The sequence below is a fragment of the Rhinopithecus bieti genome, unplaced genomic scaffold (genome assembly GCF_001698545.2).
Source record: "Rhinopithecus bieti isolate Rb0 unplaced genomic scaffold, ASM169854v2 scaffold_62324, whole genome shotgun sequence".
Classification (NCBI taxonomy): domain Eukaryota; kingdom Metazoa; phylum Chordata; class Mammalia; order Primates; family Cercopithecidae; genus Rhinopithecus; species Rhinopithecus bieti.
In genome coordinates, this window is record NW_016823670.1 from 520471 (window position 1) to 547820 (window position 27350).

The following is a 27350-nucleotide window of genomic DNA, read 5'->3' on the forward strand; positions in this document are numbered from 1 at the left end:
GCCTATAAGTGGATATTACACATCTCATCTAAATTCCTAAGCCTACTCATTTGGTTAGACACCATGTAATCAAGTTCCTTTGGCAGTGATTGAGGGATAAAGCTGAAGATTCTTGCTGGCCCCGTAGAGAAATGGGGAGAAATTTGGCAAGGCATCTTTGACATGGCTCAGGAATTAGAAATATTAGAAATACACACTGAGACTGGAAATTGGGTTTACTAAGCTACTTATCTCACAAAACAAACTCTGTTGTTTATTAAAAAAATAAAACTAAACTTCTGTTCCCTCTTTAGGTGTCATGTATACATAAGCAAATCTAAAAGTACTTCTATTAGGGAAAAAAACCTGGGCCAATTACTGCTAAATTAGCGTAAGTATGTGAAAATAAAATTTACACTATAGGAGGGGGAACTGTTTTTTGTTCTGTAAATACGGAGTTAGCTATATTACATAAAGTTTTCTACTATAAGGTAATATTAAAGAGTCACCCCTAAGCTCTAGGAATGAGTGTTATAATATATTAAGAAATTCTATTCCTTTTCCTTGCTCATTTATAGTATTTGCAATTAAATAAGAAAAATATAGAATTTAAATAACATTCACACCAATACTTAAAGATTTATCATAAGGTCATAATTTGGTTTTAATTCTAGGTTATGGGAAAACACACTGTGTTAGGAAGCATAAAAATATTCTTTGCTTTGTAATGTTCCTAAATATCTCATAAGAATTGTCCTGTTAATGTAAATATTAAGTAGGACATTATGTACTCTTCATTATCCTAAAATTCTAATGTCCTAAAAATTATAGGGAGTTAAACAGAAAATTGGCTAAAATTAGAAAATAGAGTCCTTTCAATACACAGGGTTTAAAGATTTTTAACAGTATTTCTTTAACAGGATTTGTCCTTTATTTTAAAGTTCTAGCAGACTGATATCCGAGTATGGAGTTTCCAGAAACTACAATATATTGTTTGGGTGGAATAGGCCATGGCAATGGAACCTGTCCTGTTAGTATTGGCGGCTCCTGGATGCCCATCACTTGCCCCGGTTCACGAAGACTCCAGTCTACATAAATTTCATAAAGCACGGAATTTGTTTCTCTTCTGATAAAATGGAAGCAATGACATCTCACAGTTATAAGTTGATTTTAAAGTGCACAAAAAATACAACTATTTATGCCATGTAGTTACATGAATAATATTCCTAAGAGACTTTAAATCTTTAATACCCAACTTCTGTCAAACACTTTGAAGCACAAAACTATATTAAGAAAGCATGTGGCATTCAATTTCTGACATTCATCCCCAAAGAAGGCAAAGCACAACACTAACACATCTCTGAAATGCAAATTCCATTAAGTGCAAATTTCTAAAACACAAGGTCAACCTAGAAACACGTTTTGAAATTCAACAAGTTCTCTTTTTAAATTAGTATGCTCGGTATATAATTTTCAAACACAATCTGAAGTGATTTTCTAACATTTGTTCGCAGTCTAACTTTTGCTCCCTCATAAAAATATACTCTCATGGGTCCATTTTCTGTTTTCTAATTTTTGCATTTATTAGCTCAAAATATCTAACCTTTTAGGAACATCTTTTCTTTCCACATTTTCAAATATGAAAAAGGCTTTGCTTAAGTTTTATCGTAGGAACACCACCAGTAATAGCATTCCCTTCTGTTTGAGCTTAAAGTACGTCTGAGCAGCTCCAAAGGGAGACGTTTTCATGAAATTTATGAACCCTCTCAACCAGAGTTGAGAATTAGCGCAACTTCCTTCGAACTATTTGTCAAGTGAATACTGTAACTAGACACAGAAAGGGATAGTCATCCCAAGAACAAGGTACTATTTTTTGACTTTCTAACTAACTCCACCTGGGCACAAGGGAGATGCAGAACCACGCTAATCCCAGGAGAATGTCGTAGATGCCCGAGGGTCTTACACCGAGCTGGAAAACGGAACCACCTGCTTTCCGCCCACATAAACCTCCTCAATATTTCGATCATCTCCTGAAAGAAAAATCAAGGAATCATGTATAAAATCCTTTTGTGTCAATAAGTATCTTCCTTGCCATTGGGAGAGATTTTTTTTAAGATACTTCTAGGAGAGGAAATACTAAAAGCTGCTTTCCCCCCACCCTCCAGATTGTTTATAGTCTGAACAGGAAGATATGACCGGTAGAAAATGTCATAGCTAATTTGATGATTAGGGTCTGAATTCTGCACCAGAGGCAGAAATCACATAAAGTTGACTCAACCCCCTATAGCTGTCCTTTCTCAGCTAAAGTGGTTGGTTTATATTTTGCCCCCATTGAGAAATAAATACTACTCTTTACGCTCCAGAATCAGCTCCACAAGAAGTAACACATGTGTCTTTCCATCTCGAGTTCACTCAGTCCTGAACTCACTCAACAGAATGGGAGGGAGAGTAGAATCTTCTGCATTACTGTTTCTCTCTCTGAATGGAATTGAATGTGAGTACATCATGAGCACGTGTGGTGAGACTCTACTATATATTTGTCACAAAACATGGTAGGGGAGAATGTCAGATACCGAATAAGTACAAGGGGGTTGAACATGACGATCTCTTCACCTTTGGCCTTCTATTCCTCAGCTTAGAATTTTTGACTAGAGATTTCAAATAGAACCTTTAAATAATGTGCCACCAATGGGCTTGATGCTTCAGAGTGTTAAAAAAATAATGGATTAAAGCAAATTATCATACATAGAATTTAATATATGGTATGGTAAATATATAGAGCCATACCCAAGAAAAAGACAGGGAAAGGTTTTATTTAATATTTAGCATAGAGACATACATCTACCTACCTAGATAGAGGAACTTCTGGATAACAGCCTAAAATGGAAAATAAAAGTAATAAGAAAGACTAGTTTGTGCATTTAGAAAAGTAAATTCACAGGCAATAGTGGTTGGCAAAGCCCAGAAATACGAATTTATTTCTTAATGTCAAAATCTACTTCTATTAATTAAAAAAGAAGTGGCTATGTGCTTCATAAAAACCTCCCAGAACAACAAAATAATCCACTGGCAATTAACAGAAGTTTACCTATTGTGTGAAAGTTCTGGGTATGTAACTTTTGAGTCATCAGAGAAACGGTATTATATAAATTAAAGAAATTAATTTAGTAAAATAATTCAAATATTTCAAGAGGGGTATGATATAAGACAAGCTCGTCCAACCTGCCTTATTTTGTTTTTGTTGTTCTGTTTTGTTTTGTTTTAGGCTTTTAACAGCCTGAAGCCACGGTTTTTAGTTTGTCTCTACTGATAAGCAGAAAAGAGGGATGAGGGAGGGGGCTTTACTGGCACAACCAGAAACAGAAACTAAGACCCCATGACTGTATTCTCTCCCTTGGACACCCCTGATGTAAGAAAAATGACTAGGACCATTTCCTACAGCCCTATTCCCAGAAATTTACTCTAATAAGAGAGTAAAATAATAAACAATATGAAAACAATGATGGGGTCAGGACACATTACCTCCAATCAAACACAGAAAGGTCACTCTGACCCTCCCCTCACCCCTCACCCAGATGCAGGTCGTAAGACCATTAAGTAAAGGGGTGCCCTCCCTATGCCAGATCTCTGAAGACAAATGGTCACAGAGAAGAATCTGAACAAACAGGCCTTACTAAGAAGTTCCCTCTAGCTTATTACCACTGGATCACACTCTTTGTCCTATCATATTTCTCTACAATTTTCCACTCTTCATCAAACCTAGCATAAAAATACCCAAGTTTACCTGTTTCTTTGGGTCTTCACTTCCTTATGAAGGCTCCTGTCATGTAAAATTTATATTAAATAGGCCGGGTACAGTGGCTCATGCCTGTAATCCCAACACTTTGGGAGGCCAAGGCAGGTGGATTACCTGAGGTCAGGAGTTCAAGACCAGTTTGGCCAACATGGTGAAACCCCATCTCTACCAAAATTACAAAAATTAGCTGGGTGTGGTGGTGGGCGCCTATAATCCCAGCTACTTGGGAGGCTGAGACAGGAGAGCTGCTTGAACCCAGGAGGCAGAGGTTGCAGTGAGCTGAGATTGTGCCATTGCACTCCAGCCTGGGCGACAAGAGCAAAACTCTGTCTCGAAAAAAATTTTTATTAAATAAATGTGTATGCCTTTCTCCTGTTAATCTGTCTCTTGTTATAGTGACCTCAGCCTTGACCCTAAGATGGGTAGAGAAAAGATATTTTCCTCTTTTATAATAACAAATGGTACAAACTTCACATAATACAAAATTTTCTTTTAAAAACTTTAATGTATTTATTATCACATTTACTCTCATCAGTAGATCAATTTAGAAATGGCAATAGTTAATTCTGTTTTTAGGAAGAACTCAGTATCTTATAAGAAATCATTTTCAGGTAAGATGAACTAGTTTATTGTATCCATAGAAAACATTTTATAGTAAGAGAAATAAAGTTCATTTTCTTACAAAATTAAAACCATTGACATAGCATCACGGTCAAGAGCCTCGCCTCCAGTAGTTAGAAAGTCCCGTGTGTGAATCCAAACTCTGCCTACTAATCACTGGCTATGAGTCTTTACATAAATCACTTAACCTCCCTTAAGTTTCACTGCCCCTATAAATTAACATGGCAATATTAATAGTACCTACTCTCTTAGAGTTGCTCCGATGATCGAACAAAATTAGATATGGAAGTGCCTAATCCCATGCCTACCCAGCACATAGCAAATGTTCAATGAGTGCTAATTACATTATGGCTGTTTGTGGCCAAATACATTCAAATATACAAAAACATTCAAAATATAAAAGTTTTGTTGGCTGGGCACAGTGGCTCACGCCTGTAATCCCAGCACTTTGGGAGGCCAAGGCGGGTGGATCATGAGGTCAGGAGATTAAGATCATCCTGACTAACATGGTGAAACCCCGTCTCTACTAAAAATACAAAAAATTAGCCAGGCATGGTGGCGGGCACCTGTATTCCCAGCTACTTGGGAGGCTGAGGCAGGAGAATGGTGTGAACCCAGGAGGCGGAGCTTGCAGTGAGCTGAGATCACACCACTACACTCCAGCCTGGGCTAAAGAGCGAGACTCTGTCTCCAAAAAATAAAAATAAAAAACAGGGTTTTGTTAATACCATTATTTTTAACATTGCTGTCATAAAATTATAATAATTATTAAAGGGCTCTAGTGTCCCTTTTAAGATTTTCCTGCATTCCATTAAAATGCTTCAGTTTCTATTTTCCTTTCTACAGGGAAGCTATTATGACAAGGACTTTATAAAATAAATGCCTTCTGATTAACTTTTTTTTTACTTACCTCAGAAATATCACCCAAAAAATCCCCATAAAACAGATCAATGGGAGAGTCGGATGCTTTGGGGTTGATCAGGAGGGCATCAAATTCCTTGCCCACTTCAAAGTTTCCAATTTCACCATCCAGCCCCAGGGCTATTGAGAACAAGTGAATAAACAGTCAGGATTGCAAGACATCAGACCACACTAATGTCTCAGTTTGTAAGGACAGATTTTGCCAACATGTCGCTAGGAGAGAAAAAAAATAATATCTTAACAGTGAGACAGAAAAGCATTCTCATTCTAATAGGTCACAAGACTTCTACTTACATAAAGCGGAGTATGCACAGGAAAGCAAAATCTGAGAATAAAAACAGTTCCCTTCATGACTGTATCATAACTCTGATATGTCTCTATTTCAGCTCTACCAGTGCATTTCATTTCATAGCCCAGCTGGTCTATGCTTTTCATTTATTCCTCTAAGAAACATGATGATTAACATAATACCTTTATTCTTCTTCCCTTCTATTCTCCCCCCAACACTCCAAACTCCTTGCATTGCCTTTTTTTATTCTTTCTGTTCCATGAAATAGCTGACAAGATTTATTTTCACGGAAGTGAAATGAACCTTGAATAAATAAAAAATAATTATCCTTTTGCATATTTGTCAATGCAGGCATATCCATCAGAAATTCCTTAGTTTAAATCCTTTGAATGGAAAAAAAAAAGCTCACTTCTCAAAGTGAACAGATTCTGATAACTCAAAAGTCCCAATGGCTTTTGAAAACAGACCAATCTCTTTCCAACCCTGAAGGTTTTCTGGTCACCAGAGAAGAATGGTTTTCTAAAACAGAGCACAGGCCAATAATTATCTATTGACTTGGCTCATCTCACAGCTACAACTCATGTTCCAAGATTATTGGATACCAAGGAAGAATACCTCTCATTTTTATGATTTAGTTTCAGAAAGATGGGGGTAGTTGGCTTTCCTCGCCAACGGAGGTATTGGATCTAAAGTTCCTTAAAGCCTGTAATCTGAGGAAGGTGTACACTGGGGTCACAAATGGAAGCATGAATGAAAGGAAGGTTAACCAGAGTGCAGTATTATTTATTTCAATTTTCACATGTGTTTGTTGCATTCTATCACTGCTAAGATACACTTTCATGTTAAAAAACTGAATCGATTACCTTTGTTAGGAAATATCTAATACATTATATTTCTACCTGTAGGTATCCAAAAGTTGTGTCATTTCTCTAAACACTGACTTAGAAATCTTACTTGTTCTTAAAAGGTTCTTTAAAGGGCAACTCTTTTATTCTCAGAAAAGAAAAATGGCTTTTTAGCTGAAGTACTCTCTTTAGCAAGACAGGGGTATGAAAATAATCCGAAATGTTAAAAGGAGCCAGGTGACTTCTACTAATTGTACGGGGAAGGACTGAATGTAATAGAAAATCATTGGAAATTCTCTCCTCCTTCACTGATTACTCGACTTCTTTTTGCCCTTGACAAAGAAGCATGTCAAGTATAAGTTTTTAATGACTGACTTCAACGTAAAATTGTTGCGCATTTAATAGACCAGATAACCAGGTGCAGTGACTAGGGTTTAGGCAAGGTTGATGGTATATATAAACCAACTGGGTTGTTCAGTAGAGCCTGGAGACTTCAGGAATGAACTAACCAAAAAAGACACAATTCTTTTCAGTGAATTTGTAAACTGATATAAATAAAAATTGTTGCCCAGAGATCCCATTGGGCTGGTAAGTGACTCAAATGCATTTCAGGAAATGTGGTTTTGCTGCCTTTGGAGTAAATGTTGGTTCTGTGAAGATCATTTTTGCTCATCTTGATCTTCTTGAGAATGAATGTAAAGGCCATGGCAGTGCTGGGAAAATGCCACACTTTAAATACGGATCCATTCACCTCATTTTACTCTGACTATAGTAAAGAAACAAACTAAGGAAGAGAAATTCCATGAGTAAGCCCAGTGACCCAGAAAATAGATTTAAAAGCTACACAGCAAAGTACAAATGATTTCGTAGGCACTCATGCTGGCTTGATCAAAGAAAGAGGATACTGATGAAGTAACTCACAGAGAGCCTAGAATTCAAAAAGCACTATTTAAATACAACTTGTTTGTACCATGAACATAGATGGTAGAATAACTACTCAAACTCAAATTCAGATGTGAAAGGACAATGGTGGTGTGGGTGAAAGGTTGTAACACTTATTAAAATAGTGGCTGATTTGAAACTTGGGATTTTGGAAAATAAACCATAAGACTTTGGGAAATCAAAAAAAAAAAAAAAAAAAAATCCAAAAAAAAAAAAAAAAAAAAAAAAATCCGAAAACAAAACAAAACAAAAAACAACCCTGTATTTGTTTTTCTTGAAATGTGCTTATGGTGTTCATCCTAGTCCTCAACACTCAGAGAACATTTGAGAAGTTTCTCTTCCCAGGATAATCTTGGCTTCGATCATCCTCCATTTGTAAGACTCAGGGTATCTATCATAAATCTACACCCAAATATGTTTCTAAATCTGTATCTACATTTTAATTTCTCACTAGCTACCTATGGTTTCATGCTGTGTTTCACTATCATCCATTCCGATTACATTTATAATTCTAAAGTGACTTAAAGAAATACAATGACCAATTTTTATTTTTTTCCATAACAATACAGTTACACGTGAGAACTGGGAAAAGCTGATGAGCAATATTTGCATATCAACCAACTAAATTTTTACATCTTTATCCTTTAAAAGAGGTTTGAGGAATTAGTGTACTTAAGCATATGAACCAAATGCATGGTCTTGGCAGGGATTTATACAGGAAGTAGTGGAAGGGCAGAAGGTAAGAAATCTGCATGCTGGCATCAGATTAGGTGGATTCAAATCACAGCACACTGTGGCTTGATAGCTGTGTAAGCCTCACTCAGGCTCCTTGTTTGTAAAACGAAATGAATAACAGTGGTTGTGAGGATTAAATAACAACACATATAAAGTATGTTGTATGATTCCTATCACAGGGAAAGAGCTTAGTAAGCCTTGGCTACTATTTTACTATTATGATCATCACTCAGGCCACTGGAGAGCAAGTTACCTGACTCAGCGGAAAAACAGATTCTTTAATTTATTTATTCGGAGACAAGGTCTCACTCTGTTGCCCACGCTGAAGTGTAGTGGTGCAATCACTGCTCACTGCAGCCTCTACCTCCCTGGGTTCAGATGATCCTCCCACCTCAGCCTCCCAAGTAGCTGGGACTACAGGCACACTCCACCAAGCCCAGCGAATTTTTTTATTTTTTGTAGAGACAGGGTTTTTTCACATTGCCCAGGCTGCTCTCAAACTCCTGGGCTCAAGGGATCTGCCTGCCTCAGCTTCCCAAAGTGCTGGGAGTACAGACATGAGTTACTGTGATTCTTAGGCACCTGGCCTAAGAATGGATTATTTTAAAGAACTCATATCCATGTAACCAATGTAATACCCATTAAAACAATCAATATGATAACTGTGTCTCAGACACCTATTCTACCAAAGACAGTGAAATCACTGAAGGAATGATTCCTCCGTCAGTGAACTTCACTTTACTGGGTGAGTTCTGGGTATGTTACATGAGATGAGATCATTATGAATATTGGATTTTCCTAATATCAATCATGCACCTTCACACTACATCCAAGGACGCAGATCAGTATGGTTGTATATTATGTGAGAGAAAAATGTAATAGTCATTACCTTGGCTTCCTCCAAGAGTAGCTAGTCTGAAGACTTCTTTGAGTGTGAGGCTTTTCTCATTTACCTTATTAATTAAAAGGATATTGGAAACCATCACTGCTCTTCTGATTGCATCAAGCATGGAATATGAATAGCCACCAGCCACGTCTACAGTAGGTAAAATAAAACCAAAACAGTAACCTTGTGAGGATAAATAGTATAATACATATATAGCATTGTTTTTATGACAGAAATTCAGTCCTTAATATACTTTTTTTAAAAAGCTCTTAACTATAAACACAAGATAGCCATAGACTAAGATTTAAAGCAATTCAAAAGCTGCAATTAGTGTCAAACGCATACTTGTATTAATTTCCTACAGCTGTTGCAACTAATAATCACAAATTTTCTAGCTTAAAACAGCAGAAATTTATTCTCTCATAATTTAGAGGTCAGAAGTCTGAAATTAAAGTGTTGGCAGGGCCACAATTCCCACAAGAGCTCTAAGGAAGAATTCTCCTTTACTTCTCCCAGCTTCTGGTGGCTCCTGGCATTCTTTGGCTTGTGGCAGCATCACTCCAATCTCTGCCTCCATCCTCAAATAGCCGCCTTCTTTTCTCCCTGTGTTTTCTATTTGTCTATCTTTTCCTGTCTCTTCTAAGGGTACTGATCACTGCATTTAGGACCCACGCTATTTTAGAAGGATCTCATCTTGAGATCTCTTCCTTAATTATATCTACAAAGACCTTTATTCCAAATGAGGTCACATTTACAGATTCCGATAGACATATTTTAGGAACCCACACACAACCCACCACAATACTCAAATGGTTTAAAGAGTCAAAAGAAACTCTTATCTCTGAAGAGTCCATGAACCCTCACAGAAATTGTTGAAATATGCCTGCACAGTTATAAAGATAATTTAGATAATATGTGGTTTAAAATAAGCTCACGGTTCTGTTCACTAAAAATTTATCCTAACCTTGTTCTAATCCAGATGAGAACTTTGGGAAATTAAAAGCCACTTCTTTATAATTTTATGAAGAGCTTTTAGAATAAACTTGTATATTTTGGGAAATTAGTGTAATAAATGAGCAATGCTAATGTAGACAGCTCTATATTTTGGTAGGCATCATTAAATGAAGAATGAGATTTTAGTGATTTAAATAAAGTCCCTAATCATAATCCAATGAAATACAACCTTTAACAAGAATGAACATGGAGTTAAGTGAGTTTATGTAAATAAATTTCAAGTTAGTATGTTTTATTAAAGGAAAACACATTTATAGCTAATAAAGTAAGCTTCGTATTTCAAGTGTTCCTTCTGTCATTTCTAGGTAGACATACGTAATTGTTAGTGCCTCTATATATGTTGCCAAAACAAAATAATTGCCTGTTTAGTAGTAACTCTAGATTGTAGCTCAATTTTATGCTCAACTATCTTACATGTCCTTAAACTTGTATTTAAATCAGAGAATCACCCAGTTCTCTAAAAAATTTCATTACATCTACTTAAGTTACTAGTCTGTGTTAATATGTAGTAACCATTCCTTAAATCTTCATTTTTATCATAGCTAGGAAAACAAATACTAAGGAAACAAATACAATTTGGGAACAGCACACATTAAGCTTTGAAATATTCTGTCTGCTGCTTCCTTCTTTATTGCTAAAACCACAAAAATGTTAAATATAAATAAAAGTGGAATAAAAATTACATCACTATGTGGTATGAAAATATGTAAAGACTGTGTTTTATAATATATGGGTAAAGACTGGAAGTAAACATAGAGAAACGAAAGCAATGCAGTTAGGATGGCGTGAATATGGAAGATTTAAATACCTGCAGTTATAAAAATAAGGTATAAAATATCACAGAAAGTAGCATTTTCCTAAATACCTCCTCAAAATTAACCTTACAGAAAGAATAAGGATAGATTAGGAAATAATGCTATGCAATTTACTGGAAAAAAATTGAGAGATGCCTTATGATGTTGATTTAATCATCCTATATTCTTCTGGTTGCCAATGTTATGTCAGTAAAATAACTGTAAACCAAGAAACAATTTTGTGCTCATCAAAGAAAGAACCCTGGGCTGCACAATTTCATGGTATTTAGTCAGGACCATTTATGTAAGAGTCAAGCCTTTCTTTCCAGGGATTTCCACTGTGATAGTAACTTGCTGATTCTTCCCAACTGGATTAGCTTTGTAGTTCTCCCCTTCCATCTACAACACATTTAATGTAGGTGGAATCCCTACTTTATCATACGGCTAGAGGCACTGTGGTAGGATGGAAGGAGAAATCATGAATATCTACATTTTACAGACCTAGTTTTAAACTGTGCACATGGAACTTTTTGCTTTGTGGACCTTTGATCAGTAACTTAGGACCTATGAACCTCAATTTTCTCAGAAAATAGAAATAACATCACATATCTTAATAACTGCAGAGAAAATTCAGTTACATAACCAAAGTGCTGAAGAATAAGGGCCAAAGGGTGGAAACTGTGTGGAGGAGGGAGGAAAATTGAAGGATTTTCTCAGAAGATCTGTCTCCTTACCCCAAGATTCCCCCAGGACCATCACAATGAAGATGGTACCATTACTTGCTCGTCGGAGTCAATATTTGGACACTATTATTTATAGGAAGACTTTAACAAAATTATACAAGAGCAAAAACTTAAGCCAGAGGACAATGGAAAGACTAAAAAATGATTTCATATGTACGTACTCATTTCCTAAGCATTCATTCACTTACTCAGCAATCATTTACTACACCCCTTACATGTACTTGATTTACTGAAGCACTTGTAAATAAAACCTATGGGCTCTCCACATGAATGAGCTAACTATCTTGTTGGGGAGAAAGAAAAGAATCATATAAACAGACACATATTAACAATACATTTTTTTCACTTTAGTGATCAAGAAAATGGAGATGAAGGGCCCATATTGATCGGATGGTGAGACAAGACCTCTTTAAGGAAATGACGTTTTAATCTAAGACAAGAATGAGAAGAACTCAGCCATATAAACAGAAGCAAAAAGGGCATTCAGACAGAGAAACAATGCATACAGTACTTTTGAGAGAAGTGAGTGCAATTTATAGAGAGGATAGCCAGGGTATTCAAAAAGCCAAATCTATTCATAAAAGATAGCCAGGGTAGGGAGGAGAGAGTAGTGTGAGATGACGCTGGCAGTGGATGGATGTCAAACCAATGCGGAGCTTTGTAGTCTTTGTAATGAGCCTTACACATTCAAAATCCCATTGAAGGGTGATGAGCATGAGGGGGTGCCATGATCAGATTTTCATTGTGATTCTTTTGTAAAGAGGAGAATGGACTGGAAGGGCCTAGGATGGGTGTGAGACCATTAGGAAGCTGGTGCGGCAGTTCAGCAAGAAACGATGGCAGCTTGCATCAGGTGGTAGTGACCAATGAGGGGAAAGAGGATGGTTCCAGGAGATACTAAGGAGTCATGAGGTTGGGCATCATGCTGGAGAAGAAGTGAGAGAGAAGAAGGTCCCAAAGATAATGACCAAGTTTCTAGTTAGAGAAAATGAATTCTCTAAAAAGGAGAGCTATTTTAGAGAACTAGGTTTGAATGTGTTTTGGGATACAATGAAGTTTGGGGGTTCCTTCAGGAGGGGTCTAAGAGAAGGGAGAATGTAGTTAGTTGAAAACATAGGTTTAGAATTCAGAGAAGTCTGGGCTGGATATAAAAACCTGTGTGTCATCTGAGTATATTAAATCACATGAAGCCATGGTTGTAGATGGTACCTCCTAAGAAGAATGTGTAAAGTCAAAAAAGAGACTGCCAAAGACTGAGCCTTGTAGCAAGCTTTCAAATGGCCAGGAGGAAGAGAATCAGCCTTCAGAGAAGACAAAGAAGGGAAGAACTAAGGTTCTTCATTGGATTCAAGATAAGATTATTTGGACAATGGAGAGAACAGTCAATAATGGCAAATACTGCTGAGAAGTCCCATTTGCATGGATGAGGATAGAATGGCAACCTTTGGAGTTCGCAGCAGAGATCCCAGTGGTAATACCCACAGAAGAAAAAAGCAAAGGCAGTTGTCATGGAGGGTGGGGCAAGAATCCAGACTGAATTTGACGGAAGAATGGAAAAGAGCCTAGAAAGTGGTGACAGTGTGGATCCCCACTCTTTGAAGAAGCTTTGCCATGAAGGGAGGCAGACAGGTAGAGCAGGAGCAAGAGGAGGATGTCTGATTAATAATGGGTTTTGGGCCAGGCATGATGACTCATGCCTGTAATCCCAGCACTGTGGGAGGCCAAGGCAGGTGGATCACCTGAGGTCAGGAGTTCAAGACCAGCCTGGCCAACATGGCAAAACCCTGTCTCTACTAAAAATACAAAAATTAGCTGGGTGTGGTGGCGTGTGCTTGTATTCGCAGCTACTCGAGAGGCTGAGGCAGGAGAATCAGTTGAACTGGGGAGGCTGAGGTTGCAGTGGGCCGAGATTGCACCACTGCACTCCAGCCTGGGAAACAGAGACCCCATCACAAACAAACAAACAAACAAACAAACAAACAAAGGTTTTGTTTCTTTGCTTAAATGTTTGTGTACCAGCAGGAATGATCCAGCAGGAAGGAGACACTGAGGATATAGGATGATCTAGGGCCAAAGGAATTAGTTTATTGAGATGCTGGGAGAGGGAAAGACAACAGAGCACACACTAGGGTATTTTGATATTTTTGCCTTTGATTGGAAGAAGGGCTTTGTTGTTTTGTTTTTGCTGTGACAGGGAAAAGAAGAGAAAATGCCAGCAGATGCAGAAAGGTGTGTGAATTTGGTGGGAGATTGAGGGAAGGATTTTTCTGGTTATTTCTATTTTCTCAATGACTTATGAGATGAGGGAGGCCTTAAGCTAGAAGTTAGGGTAGAAAGTTTAAGAAGAAATGAGAAAATGCTGTCTTGGAAAAAGGAGATTTATGCTTATTACAGACTAATAACTGTCTCTATTGCCCAAGCGGAGGGCCATTTGGGATTTGAGAACAAAATTTAAAATGAAAGCCCACTGGACGATTTTCTCCAGCAACTTCCAGATGCTCCACTGAAGGCACTGAGAAGGGAACTTTAGAGATAGTCAAGGGTGGGGCTTTTGTGATGTGAATACCAAGAAAATGAGAGAAATATGGGAAGCGAGGATGTTTCCAAGGGAATGATGACAGTGATGTACTCTGACATCTAAGAATTCGAATTAGAATAATGGATTTTGAGAAAGCATGGAGTCACTGGAATAGCGTCTACAAGAGATCAAAGAGCTGTTGTTTTTGGCATAATGGAAGAAGTAAGTTCGGAGAGGGAACTGTCACTGAAAAGTGAGGGACTGGCCCCACGTATGTTGCTTGTTTTAATGAGTTTAAAGGTCTTGTTGATGTAAACTTTTCCATGTTTAAATTTTCCTTCAGATGACTATTTTGGTTATTTGCTGTGTTTTCTTTGTTTTATTTTGTTCATATTTCACCTAGGAGGTATCCTATCTTTAAAATTCTTCAAGTAGTTATCTCTAATATTTTTATACTGAAAAGTCTATAGTAAAATATGTGTAATTCCCTTTTTTCTGAAACAAGATTTTTTTTTTTTTTTTTTTTTTTTTGAGTTTCTGTCACCCAGACCAGAGTGCAGTGGTGCGATCTTGGCTCACTGCAACCTCCACCTCCTGGGTTCAAGCAATTCTCCTGCCTCAGCCTCTCATGAAGCTGGGACTACAGGCACGTGCCACCATGCACAGCTAATTTTTGTATTTTTAGTAGAAATGTGTTTCATCATGTTGGCCACTTGCCAAATACATCCTCCTCTCAGCCTTACACATAAACGACAACTTCTTGGGTTTTGTTAATAAAATTAGAAGACAGAATTATGTATTATACTTGGAAAATTCTTTCTTGCAGAGCATATATTATTTTTTAAAATTTTGTGATAAAATACTGAAGACATTCAAATCACACAAAGAAAGCATAAAACCAAAACTCAAGGACGTAACACTCAGTTTTTAAAGTAAGTGCCATGTATTTAGGTTCCAGGAACCTCTTTCCAGCCTGAGGGAAACATCTTCCTGATTTATGTTGCCATTCTGATAGGTTTTTAACATTGTGACTATTCTCTCTTAAGATATATTTTTGGCTTTTACTTTCATTTTTTAAACTCCTTTACAATTCTTTGATCTTCTTATTCTGATTGATATTAGCTTTCCATGACATCATATTGTACCATTATTTCCCCACATGGCCCTTCATTTGCCTCATCTTTCATTGAATGACGTAATTTTCAAGTAAGTTTTTCAAAGGGTTCCTACGAAAAATATTTTCCAAGTCTTTGTATAGCTGAGAATTTTTTTGCCTTCCTACGTAAAGGAGAATTTGGCCAGATATATTATTCTTGGCTAACAACTGCTTTGTCTCCAAACTCTTTTCTTGCCTTTTGGTATTTTGTGTGCCAACAAAAACATCTGAAAGCAAACTGCTTTTTAATTGTTTTGTTGATAAGTGACTTTTTTCCTTGTGTCAGTATTTTAGAAATTTTAAAATTGCAATTAAAATATTTTGCCACAACATGTTCAGTTATGATTTAGCGTAAAACAGGGTAAGCACTTTCAAGGCAGTTCTTTCTTAAGCTCAGAAGAGATTTACCCTTCAAAGCTGTATCGCATCTGTCCCATTTGTTCTGTGTGCTCCATCAGAGAAAACCCCATGTGTTGGCTCTGTGCTTTCTGGGCTTCACATTGATCATCCTCAAAAACCCTCTATCATCTTTGGTTGGCTTTATTCTCCACATCACTGATTTGATTTTCTGCAACGATAATTCTGCTTCTTAGAGCTTCCTACAGGGTTGGTGGGTTTGTCATTTTTTTAACTGAGGTATAACTAAAATATCATAATACATACAGAATTTAGATGTTCAGTTTGGAGAATGTTAACAATTATATAGCTTTATATACTTTGCAAAAAAACTAAGATATTAAACATTTCCATCACCCCAGCAAATTCCCTCATGGCCTTTTCCTGTCAATTCCCCACATTCTTACCTACAACATTTGGCAACCACTTTCTGATTTCCTACAATATCAGTTAGTTCTGTTGGTCTGTGAGTTTCATACATATGGAATCATGCAGTGTGTGCTCTTTAAGCCCATACACTGGCATTTATTTAACCACATTTTGCATATATCAGTAGTATATTTTTTTATTGCTAAATAATATTTCATTATATGAATATACCTCAACTTGCTTATCCATCCTCCTGCTGATAGATGTTTCTGGTTTGGGGCTATTATAAATAAAGCTGGTATAAACATCCTCTTACAACTCTTTCATTTATTTATTTATTTAGAGACAGGGTTTCACTCTGTCACCCAGACTGGAGTGCAGTGGCATGAACACGGCTCACTGCAGCCTCGACCTCCCAAGCTCAAGCGATCCTCCTGCCTCAGCCACCCAAGTAGCTGGGACTACAAGTGCATGCCACCACGCCCCGCTAAATTTTGTATTTTTGGTAAAGACAGGGTTTTGCCATGTTGCCAAGGCTGATCTCTGAGCTCAAGCAATCCTCCTGTTGTGGCCTCCCAGAGTGCTGGGATTACAGGTATGAGCCACTGCATCTGGCCTCATGCAACTATTTCTGCAAATATATATGTTTATTTCTCTAGGGTAAATACCCAAGAGTAAAATTGCTGGGTCATATGTAGATGTATATTTAACTTTATAAGAAACTCCCAAAACGTTCTCCAAAGTAGTTGTACCATCCACTCTCCTTCCAGCATTGTATAAGAGTCTACGTACTTTTTAATCTGATTTTTTTTTTCAGTTTTCTTCCTTGATTTCTAAAATTTCTAGCACAATCTTTTCACAGTATCATGTTTTCCTGTACTCCAGGGATGATGGCAATTTTTTGAAATTTTCTTCTGGATCCTAAAGCAGATCATTTTCAGATATTTGTTCACACTCTTAATCTTTATCTTGTTTTGCTATATTTCTGTTAAATTTCATGTGGGTTTCTTCTACCTAATATTTCTGCAAGTCAAGATCTGTCTGCACTTGTTATAGACAGAGTGTGTGAATTGCTCTTGGACTTGCTCTCTATTCACAGTATAAGGTATAATAATCTTCTAAAGTTTACAAATTGAAGGGTAAATTGATACATAAAAGTCATGCTTAGGAAATAGTGGAGTAGAGGGTGACTATTGCAAAAAGGACTAGGTAAAAATGAAACATCATCCTCTGAGTAAATAAGCTAATAGGTCATCAAACGTTTGGTCAATACACCAACCTCGCCCTTTCTCTTTTAAGTCAATCTTTATTTATTTGTGTCATGTGCCAGGCAGGCACTGTGCTAACCATTTTGCATGCATTTTAAAATTTAATTCTCTAAACAGCTTGTAAGATAGACACAGCTGTAACTGCTAGTTACTATTGTTGCAGAAATCAGGAAATGAATCCTTGACTAACAACTGCTAGAAAATTAATTTTCTCAAGGTCTTACAGATAATAAGTGACAGCTAGAACGCGACTTGAACTTTATAGACCATCATTAAACAACCCAAAGTCAAGAAAGGAAAGCCATGTGATGAACTTAAATTATGGAGACCAAAATCCTAGAATATCTGAAAACAATATCTGACTGATTTTATGCGAATGCTAAATTTTCATATTAACTGACTATAGTGTGTAACCAAAACTCTTGGCCATTTTTTTTCTTATCCCTTAAAGCTTTTTGTGAAAGTAAAATCACTGACTTCCTCCTTTGACACCTGTGACATTATGTAGAATTATCACAATCTTGATGATTTAAGGCTTAAATTATAATTGTCAAAATCTTGATTACTTTGATTCCCGTAAAATTGGGAAAAACTTCTAATCTAATATATAGCTCTCTTAAAATACTAAAATCATTATGCCTATTGTGTTTTACCAATTAATTGCTTTGTAAAATGTCTCACTACAACAAACTGAGATTTGAGTTACTGCAGAAAGTTATAAAAACCACCAGTGTCAGCATGCACATAGCCTGATGCTCTTAAATATGAGGAAGACAAAGGCATCAAGAACAGAAAACACGTTCTCGTGCCCCATACCCATTAAAAAAAAATTTAATTCAGTCATTCAGTCATAAAAGAAGCCTCACAGAGGACACCGAGACATTTGGGCCTGACTCATACTTTCAAAGCGAGCACTGCTTGCACACTTTCAAGAAACACAACTAAAATGTGCTGTGGGGAAAGGAAACATCATGAATCCATCACTAATCCATATGCACTTAGAACGTCCCTCAGCCTAGTAGCCAAGCAGGCTGCCTGTGGATATGGAGAGGTCTCATTTGGCTAAATATTGCTTAAAAGCAAAATCAATTCTTAACATACATCAGAATTCTCAATTCTGCCATAGACTGAATCTGTGCTCAGTATGGCAAGGACAAAAAAATTTCTTTTGAGACAGTATTTGTAATGACACAGTTACTGAAAACTAAAAATACACAAATCCAAACCATTAAAATCTAGCCAGAAGAACAAAACAAAATGAAAGTCAAGGACGGTTTTTAAAATACCTCTGAAACACGTTAGAAGGAATTAATTATCCTTTATAGCCTAATCTTTGAATAATAAACAGGGACAACAGCTTTCAGGAGGTTAGTGTCATCAAAACTTCTCCCTTTGCATACATTTTCTTACTGCTTCTAACCCCTCTCTATTTTGTTAGATATTTATTATCAAGATATTTCTACTAGGTAATAAAACTTTTTTTTTGAGACAGAGTCTCGCTCTGTCACCCAGGCTGGAGTGTAGAGTCACAGTCTTGGCTCACTGCAACCTCCGCCTCCCGGGTTCAAGCAATTCTCCTGCCTCAGCCTCCTAAGTAGCTGAGACTACAGGCGCACACTGCCACGCCCGGCTAATTTTTTGCGTTTTAGTAGAGACAAGGTTTCCCAGACTGGTCTTGAATTCCTGACCTCGTGATCCACCCGCCTCAGCCTCCCAAAGTGCTGGCATTACAGACGTGAGCAACCGCGCCCGGCCCAAAACTACTTTTTTTTTTTTTTTTTTTTTTAAACAGAACAGTCACCTGCAAATTAGTCACATTAGAAAGTGACACAGTAATCAACCACTTTGCCATAGCTCCAAATGGTGAACTACTAACCTGTACCCAGCCCTATCTTGACTTCATGCTTCAGGACTTCTAGCACATTTAGAAAGCCACTGCTGAGCCTGTAGAGAGAGGAGACGTCAGAACAAGGAGATCCATGTGGTTCCAATAAAAGACGAACACTAATAACAACGATGGTGATATCACTGAAAATTGCGCTTCCCAATATATCAGCTCTAATGTTGACACAAACATATTAGCCAAATCAGACCATCCAAGTCCTGGAGTAAACAGGATCATAAAAGAGCCTAATCCTTGGGCCAAGGTTAATCTCAGGTGGGCACAAAGCAGCAAGAGCCAGAAGGAAAAGCAGGGGATCGTTTGTATGGGAAAAAAATGAAGAAATCAAACCTTGCAATTAATACAGAAGTCTTATCTGTCTTTAATATTTTCTTTTTTTTTTTTTTTTTTTTTTTTGAGATGGAGTCTCGCTCTGTCGCCCGGGCTGGAGTGCAGTGGCCAGATCTCAGCTCACTGCAAGCTCCGCCTCCCGGGTTTACGCCATTCTCCTGCCTCAGCCTCCCGAGTAGCTGGGACTACAGGCGCCCGCCACCTTGCCCGGCTAGTTTTTTGTATTTTTTAGTAGAGACGGGGTTTCACTGTGTTAGCCAGGATGGTCTCGATCTCCTGACCTCGTGATCCGCCCGTCTCGGCCTCCCAAAGTGCTGGGATTACAGGCTTGAGCCACCGCGCCCGGCCCTGTCTTTAATATTTTCTAACCAATACATCCCTTTATGTTAGGAAGTAGAAATTATAAAGCATTACCTATTCTCTATGCCTGGAATAATTTGTTACCCTGAATGAGTAGTAATTTACAAGATCAAAAAAGGGGTGTACAACTGGAAAAAGGGGTGCAGCCTAAAGAGTGAGGACCTGACCAAATGCTGCCTCTGAAGACAGGGAAAGTAGGAGAGATGGTTCCTGGGCTGAATTTGGGACCTAGTGACCCTGAGTTTAAGAGATGTGCCAGCTTCTTCTTTTTTTTTTGAGACAGAATCTCAATCTGTCACCCAGGCTGGAGTACAATGGCACAGTCTCGGCTCACTGCAACCTTCTCCTTCCAGGTAGGTTCAAGCGATTCTCCTACATCAGCCTCCCGAGTAGCTGGGATTACGGGTGCCCGCCAGCATGTCCCACTAATTTTTGTACTTTAGTAGAGACAGGGTTTTGCCACATTGGTCAGGCTGGTCTCAAACTCCTGACCTCAGGTGATCCTCCTACCTCGGCCTCCCAAAGTGCTGGGATTACAGGCATGAGCCACCACACCCACCATGTGCTGCCTTTCTAAAGAGAAAAAGGAAAACTAAGGTGATCCTTAGAATTCTAGAACGTTGCAAAGGTCAAAGTGGTCTGCTGGAAGATGCACGTAACTCTAATTTCCAAAGCCCCGGTGCGTACACAATAAATCTCTCTCGGTTGTTGGAGAAAGAACAGCAGTGACCATTTAAACAGAAATGTGTCCTAAAGAAATTTAACTTCAAAACTCAATTTGCAAAGCTAGATTATGCTTTAATTTAGAGGATATTAACACCCAATGGGTGTTAAATCCTTCCACTATCAAGTAACTAGACCATAATTATAGTCACTAAGCTGTACAAGATTCCCTGTAATGTGTCACTCCTTTAAGTCTGAAAACTCAGACGCTCTGGGGTCCCTAAAGCACTCCAGAAATATGTCACTGTGGCTCTCAGCACCCTTCTCATAATGACACTGACATGTATCTTTGGAATTGCAAAGTCCCTAGATTTCCAACTGTGAACGCCTCTAGCTCTTTGCCTAGGAGCTTTCTCAGCTCTCTCCTGTGCTAGAGCCTGCTCTGCCCTTGTTTGGGGAAGGCCAGAAGTTCCAGGGAATGAATACTCTTCTCCCCTCCAACCAGGAGCCCTCAACAAGAACCCAAGCATTTGGGTATTACTATCACAGCCAGCTCCCTCACTTCTTGGGCAGGATAACTTCGAGTTCTGTTTTGGACACTGGTTCCCTGGGTTTTCTATTAAACAGAAGGATTAAACTCCGGGAGCCCACAATGGTAACTTCCTTGATGATACAATCTTTACTGACTTCTTTCCCTTCCCTGTTTTACTTCCCTGAAGGTGTTTTCTGAGATCACCACCCACAAGCATGGGTTTTTAACCTTAGCATCCATGGACTGGCATCATGAGATCTATGATTTCCCTGAAATTAGATGCAACATTTGTAATATCCATGGGCTTTTCTCCCCTGAAAATACAGGCTATAATTTATTTATTTTTCTGAGACAGAGTCTCACTCTGTCACCCAGGCTGGAGTGCGGGGGTGCAATCTCGGCTCACTGCAACCTCCGCCTCCCAGGTTCAAATGATTCTCTTGCCTCAGCCTCCTGAGGAGTTGGGATTACAGGCGCCTGCCACCACGCCCAGCTAATTTTTGTATGTTTAATACTGATGGGGTTTCACTATGTTGGTCAGGTTGGTCTCGAACTCCTGACCTCAAGTGATCTGCCTGCCTCCACTTCCCAAAGTGCTAGGATTACAGACGTGAGCCACTGTGCACAGCCAATAACTGTCATTTTATTCATTTATGGATCCATCACCTTTCAAAAGGTTAAGAACCAGTTAATAAATAACACCTCTGTATTCTGGGGAATTATAATAGGACAAGGTCCTCCTGGGCTAGACTGTGTGGGCTGGCATTCCATCAAGTCCAACAGGGTAACATACATCACAGTGTATTGACTTTGGTATTGCTGCGTTTCCTCCTAACACTACAGCACAAACAGTAATGGGAGTGACTACCCTCTTCCTGAATTTCCTGGCTGGCATATGGGTTCCCTTCAGTACTTTCACTAGAAATTTTTTATGTTGTATTCCCTATTGTCCTTTTTTTGTACAAACTCAGATTTCAGAAGATACTGTGCTCTTCACATGTATCCTCTGAGACAAATACCCTCTCACGTGTTCTCTTTTACTACTCAACAGCACGAGTAAATGTCTATCTATCTGGTTCCTGTCAAACACAGAATAGAGGAGAGATCCTGGAGGAATGACAGAGGAAACAAAGGCATTTGGCTGCTAATCTGCAACCCAAACATTCATAGTCTACCAAAAATCATTGTCTACTTACGATAAATTAGAATTGGGACAGTGTGCGATGGACGCTCCTCGTTCATGGAATACATTCAGTTCTTCTGCAGAGAGGTAGCAGCCGTGTGCCATCACTGTCTGGAGAGAAGAGTGCCCTACGTGGAGTTCACCGCTCACAAATGATTAAGTGGGTGCTCACTCACAAGGTATTTGAGAGAGAGATCAAAGCTGTAACTTGACTGTAGGCATCTTTACAAGAACATTTATGATGATCTATATGTACAAAGTGGCTGGGTACAAATTATACCTCAGAAAAGGACTGTAAACACATTATCTTACAAAAATCTCAGCAAATTTGTGGCATTTACTTAGGTTCTTTTTGTTGATCTACAGAGTAATGAGGGTTTGGTCCAGGTGATCTTTAGCACAGAATATCCATCCAGATGGAAGGAAACATGATTTTCTCATCTCTACTTGAGAAGACTGTCAAGTTACTTTCTTTACTAAGTTTTCATGGTGAGCGACTGGTAGGGTTGTGCTTGCTCCAATTTTAAACCCTTTTAGAACTAAAAGTCCCTTCTCCGTACGTGGAAGCTATGAGAGTAATCCTGCAAAGCACTGTTCTTTATTTCTGCCCCTAGCTTCCATATAGGTGCCAGTGACCTTGATATTTTCAACTAAATAAACTTTAACTCACCTATGTTTAAATTTTCATAAAAACTAGGAAATTTAACATCTTCTAATCACTAATTCAGAAAGTAAAATTGATCCAAGAAAGCAGGCACTGCACACATACGAGACCTCTCTAAATTTTTAATCTTGGTAGTATTTATTTGTACATTTTCTTAAATAAGACTTTACTCTTTCAAAATTATTTCTCCCTCAGTACAAAACCTGTATCCAACTTGCTTTCTCATTTGAGAGGCATGGTTCAGTGATTATAGAATTATTATTATTTTTTTGAGACAGAGTCTCGCTCTGTTGCCCAGGCTGGAGTGCAGTGGCACGATCTCGGCTCACTGCAAGCTCCGCTTCCCGGGTTCACGCTGTTCTCCTGCCTCAGTTTCTCGAGTAGCTGGGACTACACATACCCGCCACCACGCCTGGCTATTTTTTTTGTATTTTTAGTAGAGATGGGGTTTCACCACGTTAGCCAGGATGGTCTCGATCTCCTGACCTTGTGATCTGCTCACCTTGGCCTCCCAAAGTGCTGGTATTAAAGGCATAAGCCACCACGCCTGGCCCAGTGACTACAGAATTATTATTAAAATATAACTTTCCCAATCTCTGTGCAAATAAAATTAACATGCAAATGGAAGCTTAATTTATTAATCATACGGAAATATATGTAAAGAATGAAAATTATGGTGTAGCTTTTACATGATTTATGCAGAGTATTAACCTTTTAAATCAGTTATATTCATATCTCCATTCACATAGTCACTAAGAAATTATTTGCTACAGTAAACTCTCCACGTGGTTTGTACATTTCATTGAAGGCCAAGGCCAAGTAGTACATTATTGTAATGAGGTCTCTTTACACATATTAATTTTAATTATAGAAGTAATGCATACTCATTTTTTAAAAACACTCTCAGAGTATTTAAAATAAAAGCAGAAAGTTCTTCTGCTTGGTCCCTCAGGGTCATTTTAATACTTATATGTCTTTCAGACAGTTTTTTTCTAAGTAAGCATGCATCTATACATATGTACATACACATCAAATAATATTACACAAACATTCTTCCTTGTAAGCTTGTATACCTCTTTCTTTGTGAATGCTGGATAAAATCCTATGTATGCTCTGTAATTTAATTCCCCACCAATAACAATTTTTAAACCTTAATATATAATTAGCATCCCTATTCATATTACTTACAGAGTGAATTCTTAGAAATACATCTGCTGACTCAAAGAAATGCACATTTACATTCTAATAGATACTGTTAAAATGTCCTTGGACCAAATGACATTCCCATCTTCAATGAAGCCTTTAGATTTAACTAACTAAGATGAAACTTCGGGCCCATTTTTAACTACACACACGCACACACACACACACACACATACACACACACTCTGAGCTTTATTCTAGTTTAAGAAACGTATGCATATATACCCCACAGATATATAAACCTTCTGTGTACCCACAAAATTAAAATTTAAAAGTTTTTTAAAAGAAACGTATTCATATAAGAAATCTGAAGACTACTATTGAGATTTTGAAATTTAGATAATGCCCTCCTTTAAACAGATTATGTCATGATATAAAACTTACCTTAGTTGTCAAAAGATTGTTTTTATCATACACATCTGTGTAGTTTTATAATTGGGGTGTAAGTTTTTCACAGCTTCAACTTCATCACGAGTTTCACTTATATGGCTCTACAAGAAAAGAATAATGTTTTCATTTTTCTTCTGTAAAATACCATTAGAAATTACACTTCCTATCTCAAAATGGTGTGAATGGTTTTCTACTTGCATATTTAAGGGACCACATAGAAAGGCAATGAAGATTGCACGCGCATTTTATTAGAAACAATTATATATATCACAGATAATATAATGTATATGACAAAGAAACTGAATATCATGAACATGTAGTGTATATGTGTGTGAGTGAGTGTGGGTGTGTATGTGTATGTGTAATCTCAAGACAAATTTTTCCAACAAAGTCTTTCCAAATTCAACCTACAGCTAGAACAAATATGAAGTCCTCCTTGTAGATAATCAGGAGCCTAGCAACCTGCCTCTTCTGGAGCTCACCTTCTTTTTGTTTTGTTTTGAGATAGGGTCTGGCTCTGTCGCCCATGCTGGAGTGCAGTGGCACAATCTCCGCTCACTGCAACCTCTGCCTCCCAGGTTCAAGTGAGTCTCCTGTCTTAGCCTCCCAAGTAGCTGGCATTACAGGCATGTGTCACCACACCTGGCTAATTTTGTATTTTTAGCAGAAATGGGTTTCACCATGTTGGCCAGCCTGGTCTCAAACTCCTGACCTCAAGTAATCTGCCGACCTCAGCTTCCCAAAGTGCTGGGATTACAGGCATGAGCCATTATGCCTGGCCATGCTGGCCATTTAAGAAAAGAGCCCAATGTTCATAAAAAAGCGGACAGTGGGGTTCACTTATATACGCCCCCACACTGAAAAAGGCCCCTAAGACCCTTTTGTAGGGCACCACAAAACCCAAGAGGGCATAATTAATACTTCCAATAATGGCAATGCCGTTTCTCTCTTTCCACAAGGTAGAACATGGATAACTAAATTTTTAAAAGAAAAAGTAGCAGTGTTCTGAAAACAGGTGTTTTACCCAGACAATGAACTCCATCCCTGGCCTCGAGGAAATCCCAGACCACTGATGAAATGCATGGACAGCAATAGAAGATAGGCCAACCTGATGATTCGAATCATTTGGATAAATGTGAGTAAATGTGCATACATTCACATGCATCTGTCTGGCAAGGATAAACTTGATTTTGTTGTGTGTTCTTCTCATCTTATTTTTCATGTATTTCTAAATGTTCATTGTATTTTATTTTGTCAGCGACAGAAGCATTTTGTTTGCAAAGCAGAAACATCAGGTAAGTTTTGAATTTTATCTCCAGGAGAGAAATGTGTGGGACTGAATTAAAAATTCAAATATTATAGGCTGCAAAAAATAATAATAATAGGGAAGGTGAGAGCAGTTAATGGTTCCTAAGAAAATAGATTTGGGAAACAAAAACCAAAGAAACACCAATCTATAAATGGTAAAGAATGAATGTGTTGTCTCTGCCCTGATCTGACCTTTCTTATAAGACCATCAACTCCTAAGAGGAGAAATTTTAGTACAGTATGTAATTAAGCTTGGATGGGAGAAGGGGAACTCTCAATTTTAACCCAGATATAAGCTTTAAAAAGTGTTTTATTCCTAAATTGCAACAACTTAATGACAAAGTAAGGTACACCTTTTTGTTCTGATTTTAAATTAAGAAACTCAGAACAAAAGGGGTTTTAAATGCTATTTTGTAAGGTGGAAATTAGGTTATTTTGGTTTTTCAAATAATAGCTGGTTTCTCTAAGAATGAAGGTACAGAACACACTGAGACAGTATCAAGTAAAAGAGAAGTAGGAAATAAATGCATTAAATGTATCTTATGGAGAACAGATAACAGTCTGTTATTGATCTTGCCATTACTTATAAAGATTTTCTTGTCTTTAGAAGACTGATCAGAAAACTCTGAGGGTATAAGGAACTTTGGGTTTCTTATCTGCAAAAGCAGAGAATTGGATTAGGTGATATCTACAGAGGTCCTTTCTCTCCTGTTATGCTGTGACTCTAGGAGATCTCAGTTGAAGAATTAGAGATTACTCAGTAAAAGAACTATAGATTATTGGAGATGATGATTTAAGGGTGCTAAGAAATCTTGCAGGTCTGCATAGAGGCATAAAGAGAAGAAGAATACCCACCTGAATGTGCAAATCACGGGTTTTAGCAAGGCTGCCGAGTTCACCCATCAAAGTCTCAGAGCAGGAGAGGGAAAAACGTGGTGTCACTATGGGCTTCACTCTAGAATACTGGAGATAATTAAAAACAATTGAAACATCTTCCTTACGCCATATACCAAAATTAACTCAAGATGGATTAAAGACTTAAATGTTAAAACGAAAACTATAAAAACCCTGGAAGGGCCGAGCACGGTGGCTCACACCTGTAATCTCAGCACTTTGAGAGGCAAAGGCAGGCGGATCACCTGAGGTCGGGAGTTCGAGACCAGTCTGACCAACATGGGGAAATCCTGTCTCTACCAAAAAATACAAAATTAGCTGGGCGTGGTGGTGCATGCCTCTAATTCCAGCTACTCGGGAGGCTGAGGCAAGAGAACTGTTTGAACCTGGAAGGCGGAGGTTGTAGTGAGCCGAGATCGCGCCATTGCACTCCAGTCTAGGCAACAAGAGAGAAGCTCGGTCTCAAAAAAAAAAAAAAAAAAAAAAAAAAGAAAGAAAGAAAAGAAAAAAAAAAACAACCTTGGAAGACAACCTAGGCAATACCATTCAGGACATAGGCATGAGAAAGTATTTCATGACAAAGATACCAAAAGCAATTGCAAGAAAATCAAAAATTGATAAATGGGATATAATTAAACTAAAGAGTTT

At 38.0% G+C, this 27350-nt stretch overlaps 1 protein-coding gene across 1 annotated transcript in view; it reads right to left on the reverse strand.

The window, feature by feature from the left end:
* Window positions 1-1245: 1245 nt before the first annotated feature.
* GDA (guanine deaminase) overlaps window positions 1246-27350 on the reverse strand; it is a 55787-nt gene continuing 29682 nt past the window's right edge. Inside the window, 9 exon segments of the mRNA XM_017861706.1 lie at window positions 1246-2009; window positions 2829-2856; window positions 5307-5437; window positions 9018-9164; window positions 19149-19216; window positions 22257-22354; window positions 24495-24541; window positions 24544-24601; window positions 26664-26771. Of these exon segments, the coding sequence (XP_017717195.1) occupies window positions 1939-2009; window positions 2829-2856; window positions 5307-5437; window positions 9018-9164; window positions 19149-19216; window positions 22257-22354; window positions 24495-24541; window positions 24544-24601; window positions 26664-26771 (756 nt within the window). The 3' untranslated portion in view covers window positions 1246-1938.